Source organism: Podarcis cretensis (genome assembly GCF_951804945.1).
Source record: "Podarcis cretensis genome assembly, chromosome: 5".
Classification (NCBI taxonomy): domain Eukaryota; kingdom Metazoa; phylum Chordata; class Lepidosauria; order Squamata; family Lacertidae; genus Podarcis; species Podarcis cretensis.
Window position 1 is genome coordinate 37,680,918 of NC_137174.1, and position 12,288 is coordinate 37,693,205.

The window sequence follows — 12,288 nt, forward strand, 5'->3', positions numbered from 1 at the left end:
CAATGAATTTTAATGGCTACCATCATCATCTCAATAAGACAGAGTTCAATGGAATACACAACTCAGCACATCTGATCTAATGGGAACTCCAAATAGGAAATCACTGTCACATAAGTATTGTATTCAAAAAGAGTACTACTTTTTATGTTGCCAGTACTTAAAAAAAATATCGGTGTTGATCAAGGTCACTTGCACAGGTATGCTAACTGGCTTGCCTGGTAAACAAGCAAGCAAGCTGCAGCACAGCTCACTCACATTCATGTTTGGTTATTGCAAGATTCTCCACCTTCTCAACCCAAAGGAGGGCCTCTGAAAATGATCTCTTGCAGGCTGGTGTGGATTTAACACTCCTAACTTTCCCTTTTCTGCTTGCTTTCAACTAATTCCATTCAATTCAAGTGCAGCCTATTCCTTTTGCACAGGTTTAGCTTGTTCCCAAGTCTTCCTCAGTAACAAACCTATTGAAATCCTTCCTCCTGAGCAAATCACACACTCTCTCTCAGCCTCTCTTACCTCACACGTTGTGAGGACAAAATCAAAACTCTACAGTTTGAGAACAAACAGGCCAAAGAATTCTGAAGATCTTTGAAAACAAAGCTTTTATCTTGGTCTCCAAATGGTACTCCTTGTCCTCACACGACTGCACCTTCAATTCATTCCTGTGATGAAAATCATAACATTGGAAGTGGTTATATGCCTGTCTCGTTGCAAGTTTAGACAAGAGCTTGCACAGCAGCTCACAGAAGCAAGCTAAAGGGCTTTACAGTATTGGTGTCAGGCCACATCTGAACTTGACTAGAATCCTCTGCCCTCATCTAGACCACTAGACAGACCTAGAACTCCAGTTTGTTTCCCCTAGGCTTTTATTTTATAACAGGCCTTTTAATCTGTATTATGGCTGCTTCCATTTAAAGGATTAGTGTTTGCTTTTACAATAGGAACATTTCTGGTTGAAAAACTAAATTGGAGGCAATGGATGTCCTTCACCAAAGTGGTACCCATACAACTAACCGGCACCACTTGTGCCATGGCTGAAGGTAAATTCTCACAGTCACTTAGAAACCATTATCATGCTTAAATGATACCCCCCTAAACCCCCCCTCCCCCGTATTTAGAGTATCTAGAGGGGCTAATCTAATGACATTTCCATAACTAATTACCGTATTTTTTGCTCTATAAGACTCACTTTTTCTCTCCTAAAAAGTAAGGGGAAATGTGTGTGCGTCTTATGGAGTGAATGCAGGCTGCGCAGCTATCCCAGAAGCCAGAACAGCAAGAGGGATTGCTGCTTTCACTGCGCAGTGATCCCTCTTTCTGTTCTGGCTTCTGAGATTCAGAATTTTTTTTTATTCTTGTTTTCCTCCTCCAAAAACTAGGTGCGTCTTGTGGTCTGGTGCGTCTTATAGAGTGAAAAATATGGTAATTCTGCACTCCATTTTGGCAACCACACCATCCATAGCTTTTTCTACATTGTTGCTCAACATCTTGCTCCCAACTTTGTGAAATCTTGGTTGGTCTTGATAAAGGCTAGCTACAATTTGTGTGCTCTTTAGCTAGTATGACTTTTTCTGCCTCTCTTATTTTTCAAATCTCACTTGCCTCTTGCCACTGCTCATAATTTTTGCACCACATACTTTTATATTTGCATGTCAAGCTGCAAAGCCCTTCATTTTTCTTTTAAGCTAATTTTATAAATAAGCATTCAACTTTTACAAACTGTGTGACTTTTGTTAATTCTCCAAACCAAGCACACTCGTATTGACCTTTCTGGGTCATTGCTGAATTCCGCAACACCAATAAGGTAATTTGGTTCACTGCAATATAGTCTATTTTACAAAACTGTCCAGTAAAGATCTTAATACTAGTGATATATCTGTAAGATATGGGTTCTGAAATGTTCTATGCCACATCTGATCTGTCTGTCTAAATCTTCCAGTAAGATCTTTCTTTATACTTCTCACAATCTGCAATGTTTATCATTAACAAGACACTGAATTAATCTGTTGAAAATATGAGAAAAGCAAGCTTTTTTGCTGGAACTCAGGGCTACAGCTCTGCTGGTATAATGGACTTCTGTGCATGCTATAGACTCTCATCTCCTCCAACCCACAACATGCCCTCCAAATCAGTTCCACAGTTGCCGGAGGAGACGACATGGAAGTCCTGGCATTCCAGCAGAACTGAGGGTACACCACCTTTCATTTTCATGCTTTAAAGTTATGTTTCTTCAAGATGCTACTGCAAAAAAATTTTAAAAATTACTTATGCTTTGCAGGCTGTGCAAAGATTAAAAAAGACTAATTCTGAATGAAATGCATAAGAAAGTAATCTCTCCAAGAACAGCCTGATGTTTTGTATTAAGAAAGCCAGGATTTTGCTTGTTTTTAATGTTAGTCAAGTCTTCATAGACATACTGGGGACAAACAGGTTGTTCCAGTCTGATACACTATAAAATAACTTCTCTCAAGTGAGGACTGTAGGGAGGGAGGGATATTTGCTCTCATAACTAACTCTTAGGTCTAATCATGCCATCTAAAAACAAAGAAAATTTACCTCAGATAAGTTGTCGCTTGGACTGTTCTGAATCAGTCGGCCAGCAAGTTGCAATTAGTCCATGCTTGCCTAACCCTCAGTCAGAAAGCAATGGCTTAATGTCCTTGCCTTTTTAAAGTATCCACATAACTTACACATTATCATGTTATCTGAGAAATCCCATAGGATGAATGTGTCTCAGGCTTATAATTGCTAGTTACCCCCTCTCCCCCCCCCCCAAAAAAAAAGGCACAATGGAGGATTAAAAAAACCCTTTTTTGGCTGGCCTCATTCTTTAGTTCAGCTCTCTTGTCATTTTTGTGGCTGGAGAATTTGTATGTAATTTATATAAGTTCCCTCTGTATGAAAGCCTGGGAATTTTTTAAAAACACACAAGGAAGGGAGTGTGAGCCAATATTTTTTTTCATTTTTCTTGTCTTTTTTCTTGTAAGCTAGGTTCTCAATACTGCATCTCTGTTCTGTCATTTCCCCTCCTACTTCATGTCTGTGTTCCCTAATAATGACTGCATATCAGGGTTTTACTTATTCCTATACATTAGCCTTCATAAACTTGGCTGATGGCCTCCAGTTGCTGGATGGCGTTGATGGAGACTTGTAGTCCAAAACATCTGGTGAACACCAGCCAGATTGGCAAAGGCTGCTCTATATATCAACAGAGGAATTTGCTATTTCTCACAATCTTTGCATTAAAAAATCTAGTTCATCAATGGTTGTTTTTTTCTTTTCTTTTTACCCTGAACACATCACCATGTGTTACCGTTGTATTTAGTGAAGTACATTGGTCACACGTTTCAGATCATGAGAGTTGGACATTTCAAGAAATTGTAATAGCATTTTCAGAAAGCTAGTATATTTAACCGGAACTTTGGTTTCAGCATTGTTGCCTGCTATAATAACTCTAACCTAGATATTCTCGACATAATTGCTTCTAATTTTAAACCAAAGCAGTGCAGATGAAGCTTGTAGAATTGTGACCCAGATTTAACATTTTTCAATTATTTAAAAATTGCTCAATACAACAGTCAGAGATAATGAGGCACAGCAGTGTGGTAATAGCAATCACACTCTAAAAAAACAAGTAATGGGAAAAGTCAGGCTCTTCCTGCAGAGTTGAAAATTGCCTTGCTAAATTGTTTTGTGACCCCCTTTTATAAATGATGTGATATAGTGCCTATTATATGAACAAAACATCTTGGGAAAACTCAGTGATATAATACAAAGCTGGAAAGGCAATCCTGCACTTTCTTTGAAGGTCACTTGGCATTGGCTTACGGTTATGGCCCCTAAACTGGAGATTAGTCAACTCTGATTTATAGGGTGTTTCTGAAAGGTACTGCAACAACTTACCTCACCAAAAATTAATGTAATAATAATCAAGAGTGTATCTGTTTCAACAGTGTCTCTGTTTCTGTGGGGCTCTAGGATGCAGAAAGCTGAACACCCCACCCTCCAGCAACTTCATCCTTATATCCTGAATTTCTGTTCATCTCCTAACAGGATGCGGAGAGTACATCAGTCCAGGGGCTCACCAGGGCTAGAATTCAAGATCTGGTCTCACAGCCAGTCAATATATGTCACACAAAAAAAACTAACTAGACAAAGGTGTCTTCTACCTGCTTCAAGTCTTTGAACATACTCACAAAACAAATTTAGGAACTGAAGTCTCCCTTCCCAAAAAACTATTTCCACTAGCTTATTCTACTGACCTCTGCTGTCTCTTCTCCACCACCTATTTCCTTTGTCATGGCACCAATTTGGAACAACCACAAACGTGTGCCTGCTCTGCATGTGCATGGTGTATTTTAAGATGCTGTGGTACAGAAACCAAACAGTGTAGCTTCCTTTGGTTAATTTTACTGACTTCATCAGTGCCAAAACAAAAGTAATTTTCAATAGTTGGTGATTTTCTGTCGTTTCCAAGGTCTTCCACAAAATAGAATGGGTGGGAAGGGAGAGTTACAACTTCTTTATTAATTCAGCAGGGCTTCTGTTTACAGAGCCTCTCCTCTTCCCAGAGGGGAAGGATTGTGAGCGGAAATCGCTTCCCGAGCTCACGGGGGGGCATGGCCAGGCCCCCTGCATCACTGGAGTCCTGGGCCCCCGTCATGCCCCCCGGCCAGCCAATCCGGCTGGGTGAGGGGCATGGTTTAGTCACATTTAAACGGCTGCGGGCCCACAAGCTCTTCCTTGTTTTGTTCCTGCTTCCTCGGATCTGTTCACAGCTGATTTAGGTCTATTCCTTGAATGGGAACCAAAACTTTTAAACTGAAGAAATTTGACTACTACTCATTCTGAATCCTGCAAGGGTAAATAAATGCTTGTTGCATGCGGCACTTGAAGCAGAGAAACAGTGGGTTTGGACAGACTCCTCTACCACATTTCTCCTGTAAATCCTCTTCTCATAATGTTATTTTACTTTAATAAAAATGTCGGGGCACCATTACAAGCAGTGTAATGCACAATGTGAGCTTGCCCCCTCTGAGTAAAGTGGAATATTATATTGGCATTTCAAATGATGTGGGGACTATTTTACTGGAAAACAAAATGCTTTAGTTTTGTTTTATTTACCAGATTTTTATACTGCCTTCCAATATAAAATTATCAGGGCATTTCACAAAGTCTAAATAGAGTAAACATACAATAAAATGTTTTCAAATGTTTCTTAGTGAAGGAACGGGAAATCCACACAGGATTATTACACTTGCTATCGGCTTAAGGAGACTAACAGAAGAGATCGTAAAGGAAAAAGAGAAATTATACGAACAAGATATGATGTGGCAACACCAAGATAAGACTGGATAGAATTATGAACTTTGTTTGGACTGATTGGGACTGATTTGGACATTAACGCAGTAATAAGAAGATGATCTGAATTCCCCTTTGGATCTTGAAGTATGGGTTCCCCCAACAAAATTTAAAAATTTGGCTTTGTAATTCGGAATTTATAAGATGTGATTTAATTTGATGTGATTGGCCAGTTAATAAAAATTATTAAAAAAAAAAAAATCAAATGTTTCTAATGGAGGTAGGTTACTACTAAGGTTATTATTGCACTAGTGAAAAGAAAATAATAAATAGCATTTAGCTTTCCCATTTAAGATGACGTTTCCTGTGCACACAAATGTGAAAAATTAATCACAAACCATAGGGCAATTAAAATTATCCTAACTTTTATGATCTCCTATCACAATGACAAGGGTCGCAGGTGGCGCTGTGGGTTAAAGCCTCAGCGCCTAGGGCTTGCCGATCGAAAGGTCGGCGGTTCGAATCCCTGCGGCGGGGTGCGCTCCCGCTGCTCGGTCCCAGCGCCTGCCAACCTAGCAGTTCGAAAGCACCTCCGGGTGCAAGTAGATAAATAGGGACCGCTTACCAGCGGGAAGGTAAACGGCGTTTCCGTGTGCGGCTCTGGCTCGCCAGAGCAGCGATGTCACGCTGGCCACGTGACCCGGAAGTGTCTCCGGACAGTGCTGGCCCCTGGCCTCTTAAGTGAGATGGGCGCACAACTCCAGAGTCTGTCAAGACTGGCCCGTACGGGCAGGGGTACCTTTACCTTTATCACAATGACATCTGTTTGTGATATTATATAAGTATTATATCATGCCATTCAAGTATTAAAACCGGACAGCTATTATTAGCCATCTTTCTGGAATCCCAAAGACAGTGCCAGTAATTCTGTAATACAACAGCTATGTAACTGAGCTTAGTGACTCAATACAGTCATCTTGATCCTGATCCGCCAGGGCATGGTTTGGATGTTCAAGAACATGCTGCAGGATCAGATATTCCCCCATTCACTCCTGCTTCCCTTCCCTTCCCCCTTCCACAGCTTACATAACCAATGATGTCCAAATGGAGCAAATTATGGTTAGAGCCAAACAGAAATTATCCGGCATGTGGGAGAATTCGTGGCTCCATGAGACTACCTTGAAACATGACTTGAAGGACTGGAAACATCTGAACTGGGCAGTGATTGTAACAGAAGGAATGCTTCAAGTGATATCTAAACCCATTATGCTTAAGGCTTGCATTACTCACAAATGTTAACATTTGTGCCCACACTGCAACAAACAAGATATTAAGGGAGTGGAAATGTGTCACTAAGTATTGTAGCAGTGTGAAATAGAGAGAAATTTGATTCAGTTCATACTTAAGGCAAATATATCCAATTCTCACTTCCTGAAACAATATGTGGACTGAAACTGAAGCTTTCAAATCTGCAGTTCTCTGAATATTGCAGTGTTGTTCTCCAACCAAGTAATATGTACCAAAATGCATATGCAAAGTAAAGTGTGCATAAAATGCATTATATTAGAGAAAACTGCTTGCAAATGTATATGCTGGGCAAAACTGCACAGGAAAAAATGTGCATATTAGGAGAAATTCATGCTAAAACAGTGAAGGATTTATATGAGAACTTCTTAGAAAAAGAATTTGCAAATTGATATGGAAACATGGAGAACTTAACTTAAGATCAGAAAAACGAGAAACTGAAATTGACAAAATCACCCTTTCCTAGTTTTGAAGTCAACTGCAACTGTACAAGTCAGCCCCTGGGATTAAATACTTGCAAATTATTCCAAATAACATTTGTTTGTTAGCAGAGAGAACATGTTTTATCTGTTAACTCAATTTTCTGAACGAAACATCCAATGAGAGTTAGCGACACCCGCAGAAAATGGCTAAACAACATTACACTTACAGTAGAGGGGTGTTTAGGCTCATGGATTTCAATGTTTACCTATATGAGGTGCAAGTGTCACAGGTTTGCTTGTTGTTTAAGCATAAAGGCTGTGATCAGAAAACCATGAATTCGCTAATAGACAACTAAGAAAAAGCAAATACTGTATCTATATGTCAGGTGTTCCTTTCCATGGTTAGTAAAGGAAACCTGTACACAGGTCACAGTACACGACAGTAAAAACAACCTTCTCTTATCTCCATCTCAGAAACATTATTTTTTTTTCATTTTAAATTAAAAAGTCAGCAGCATATAGGCCATAGGAACATTAAGCTTACCCCAGTAAACAGAGTTGCTCTTTTGATTTCCTTCTAAAATTCCAGAAGGACCGATACTTTCAAAAGCAGAAGAATATCACACACTGCACTTGTTTGTCCTAGCTGTCAGGAACAGCTGCTCAGTCTGAAACTACGAACTGTCAAAATGCACAACTAGCATGCTTTGTTTAAGCCACAAAGAAGACATGCGGAAAGGTCAGGTTACCCACTTCCCAGATAAAAACTGAAATGCTAAGAATCCAACGGGAGGTATTTTACATTTAAGGACAGGTAGACATTCCTACTAAGAGTAGCAATCCAACCTACAAGAAATCCAAGTCAAAGTATTTGTAAACCTGTTTGACAGTACGATTGTATGTACATGCCCAATCAGAAGCATGCTCCAGTGACTACAATGAGACTACTCCCAAGTAAGTGTGTGTCAGATTAGAGTCTTAGTCACACACAAAAAATAAGAACACTGACATAGGGCTTAGGCTGCAATCTTATACAGTATCCACTTACCTGGGAGTAAGTCACTGAACTAAATGAGACATACTTCTGGGTAAACATGTATAGGATGGTGCTCCAGAGCATATCTTGGAAGTGCACACCTTGTAATCAATAATACTAAATTGATCTTAACATACAGGTAATATAATTTTTTTGAGCTGGGGGTGTCCTAACCTGACTTCAGTAGACTTCAGTATGTTGCTTAATTACAGCTTCCACCATCTCTGGCTGTTCACCACTGGACACAGCTTATCCAACCCTCGGTCAAAATAATTATTTCACATCTAATACATACTGGTAAATTGATTAAAATCAGCATTCATAATGTTATTTCTGTGTTTGAAAAAAGGCAGCTAGTTTCCAAGTACAGAGTTGTTTTATCAAGTATTCCAAAATGTCTTTTGAACTCATTATTGGTTTATGAAAAAAAGCTTTGAAAATATAGTCTCATAAAGGAGAGTTGCAGAGGTTCACACATAATACATCATTAATTTTAGGGCTTGTCCACATAGGGTATTATTTAACTGTTAATGCATTCCCACCCACCCCTTTGGAATTAGACCAGAGGAGTGCACATCTGCACATATTTGAATTTGTATATAAGAAGCAATTTCAGTCTTTTCCATTCATACTAGTAGGTATTCCCTTTCTAATTTGTTGATTCTATTACACCAATTAAGTACTGACAGGGCATGCATGCAAATAGTTGTGTGCATATATCCGTCCCTCCATTCAGGAGCACACCAGAAATAGTTATGAACATGGCTGGAAAACAAATGAGAACACTGAGGAATTAGTAGCCATTAAAATGGAAGTAACAGAAAGTGATGATTGAAGCCAACCACCCCAAAATACTGAAATAAATGATATGCAGCCCTGAGTGCAGCAGTTTGGAGCCTGATTTCCCTCCTTATCAGATTATCCCCATATCTAGAAAAAGATAATCACCTCCTTTGATCATGGGGTTAGGAAACAGCAAACAAGCATATCACTACATAATAAATATTTCTTAAGTTATATCTTCCATTTTTAATATGCTTAACAAGTGCATGATAGATGTTTGAGGTCGTAGAATCATAGATTTGTAGAGCCAATATTAAGAAAGGAGATTTGAGTATGGAAAGTGAAACGGAAGGGCAGACAGAAGCTCAGAAACAGATGACAAGTCATGTTGCCAGAGCCCAGATCCTGCTTATCTGCCGCAAAAACCTGTCCGAAGGGGGGCAATTTGTGTGCAATAAACAGCAGGAAAGGATGGCTTAACAATTCCCCCGCCTCTCTTGCACTTCCAGGGTTCTAGACCTGCAAAATCATGGCAGGAGGGTGGGGAAGAGAAGGTGCAGTTTTCCCCACAGATTGCCTCCTTTGTAGTGCAAAAACTGCAGTCAAGGTATGGAAACATAGCTTAGCCATGTATTATGTAGTTCAAGCCTTGGTAATCTACGTATTTCTTCCACAAAACAAAGAGTAAAGAGCAAAGTATATCTAGGTCATTTTTTACATCAATGCATTCAGCCATCTACAACAGAGGTACTTAAATATAACAATATTTATCCATCAAAGCTTCCTGTTAACAATCTATGCACTAAAAATGGAAAATGTATTTTTTTGATCCCTGTTTTTATAAATCTTTTGACAAAAGACCCGTTAACATTCAGGAACATAAACAATCTTGGCTATTTGATACAGAGACAGAAATATATTTTGAGTGTATCCAAAACAGTTATGACCTGCTCTGTTCTTTAACTCCAAACTCATTAAGGCCTGCTCTAACCCCACTACTTCACCTAATGTAAGCATATTTGAAACACAGTATCTTTATATAGTGGTGTGTTGACATTATAATCTAAAGTGTTTTACAATCCTTAAAAGCAAGAAATTCTAGATGTACACCTACGCACTTCTAACCTACTCAACAATGCAAAGGCATGACTTGCCCTGTATAGAAACCAGGATAGTTCACCCATGGACTTTTAGCTTTAATGCAGGTGCAATACGTTTGGGGTCATTAAGGAACTGACTGCAGAGCATAAAAGCAAAAAACCAAAATCAAGCTGCCTGCTAAACGGTAATCAATGGACATTATTAGATTATGTCAACTCAGCCTTTGCATGCGATGCTTATGCTAGTGTACTGAGCATTTCTTGTCCCCCCCAAAAAAAAAACCCCACTTCAAGTATCCAATTAAAATAAAATAAAACTACAAAAAAGTGGATTCTTTGTAAGCAGAGAATTATACAATCTTAATTCTGGAATGTGAAAGCCTTTGGCTCCCATGTAAGTGAAATAAAAACTTTGGATCTACTGCTCAAGAGTAGACTCATTGAAATCAATGGGATTACTCTAAGCATGACTAAGTCTGGATCTGACCCACTGATTTAACACTTATTTAAATGTATACAATGTTATTTCTAATTCTTAGAACTTGGGGATAGCATACAATCAATCCAATAAGTTTACCATCTCCAATTTGGAGAAAAACTTGAGGCCGTAGGAGCCCCCCATTGCCACACTGTCAAAGATGATTAAACTTCCTTTAATTACCTTTTAGCATGGTCTTCCCAGTTGATCCTCCTAAAATATTTAGAGTACCACTTCTAGCTCCCAGTGACGTGGTTGCTTCTAGTAGAGCTCCAGTGATAAAATTGGAAAGGGAAGTCCTTCGTAAAGTAGCACGGTATTCAGGAGCTCTTTGAAAACATGGTGTTACGCAAGGGCCATTGCCTCTGCAGCACCAGTCTGCATGGTGTTGAGGTGTGAGTGGTTCCCTCAAAGGGTAGCAAAAATATTCTGAAGAGTCTTCTGTTCCTTTTACTGACCTGAAGATCTGTGAAACACAAAAAGAGAGAGAAATTAATTTAACACTTGGTAGAAGAACAAATAATCTATTAAAATGCTGGTCTTATGTATTGCACTAAAACGTTATTTGAATCAAAGGTTATCTGATCACGGCTGTAAATGAAATTAAATGAAAAGAAGTGTTGCAGAAACAATAGACTGAGGTGGTCTCTCTGCAGCAAATGGTGGGTTTCAAAGGAGGATTTGAAGAAAGGGAGAGGTGGCGGAAGGAAAAAATCCCAGCATAAACAAACATCAGGAGAGAACAGATAGAGTTGTTTGAGGAAGTATTCTCTCTGAACATACCTGTGAGATGCTGAGAGGAGTCGAGTATACTCGGAGGAGTAGAGGTTACAAGAGGCAAGAACAGAAAAACAGGATGTGACAGACCTGTGGAAACTTCTGAAAGTAGCGACAAGGAGTTTGGAAGATTGCAGGAGGGAACAAGAAACCTGTGCAGGGATCTGAGGAAGGGCTTCACATTGACTAAGTAACAAGCCAGGTAAATGATTTTAGCAACAGGATTCTAGGGACTTGAATGAATGGCCACTTGTTTTGTCCTTTTTAACACGGCTAGCTGTCATGGGACTTAATGGCACTGGGTGTTTTTATAGGCGTAGTCTCTAAAATGACACATCATGCTCTTGTTGAATCTAGAGGCCTGAACTCCTCCTAGTGTCTCAAAAACCCTAGGCTTAAAAAACAAAACCTAAAATCCGAAATTATTTCCGTTAGAAGGGTTTCACAACAGAGGAGTGCTATTCCTTCAACTTGTGCATTTCAACATACTAGTTTATATAAAATATCATTTATGGTATATTTCAAGAACTGATAATTAGTGCATTTGTTAATGTATAAAGTCAACAATTTCTGTAAGTTCTGCTTCCTTCCATTGTCTGACGGACAGAATTGATCTGCCAACTAAGGATAGCATTTTGTGTATTTTGTTTAAATGGGCTGTGGCCCACTAAAGCCCACAGTACACCGTATATATTTTTAGTCTTCAAGGAGCCACAAGACCCTTCATTCTTTATAAAATAAATAATTCAGAATGTATTTGCAAAGTCACCCCTAGATACTGTTATTTAGTAAGCCGGAAGACAGCATTTGTGACACATAAGGTTGAGACAACCTGACCTTTAAAGATTATCTTTTTTCTGCAGAGCAGAAATCAGCCAGAAGAATCAATCATATACTTAATTACTACAAGATAATATATAGGGTGTAAGTCAATTGTAAAGCAACAGTATTTTCCCATGGTGGCTTCCAACATTTTAAATAATTTAGAACTATATACAGAGTAATCACAATAATAAGAAAAGTAGTTCTAAACACTTCGATTACACTTACTTCTTTTCAATATAGCACAGCCATACAGATATAAGAAAA

The 12,288-nt window shown here is 39.0% G+C and overlaps 1 protein-coding gene across 5 annotated transcripts in view; it reads right to left on the reverse strand.

Annotated features, from left to right (window-relative positions):
• PLCE1 (phospholipase C epsilon 1) overlaps window positions 1-12,288 on the reverse strand; it is a 127,359-nt gene that overhangs the window by 57,654 nt on the left and 57,417 nt on the right. For all 5 annotated transcript variants that reach the window (XM_079976209.1, XM_079976206.1, XM_079976207.1 and 2 more), the window contains one exon: window positions 10,606-10,888. In XM_079976209.1, coding sequence (XP_079832335.1) covers window positions 10,606-10,888 — 283 coding nt within the window. The remainder of the gene's footprint in view (window positions 1-10,605; window positions 10,889-12,288) is intronic.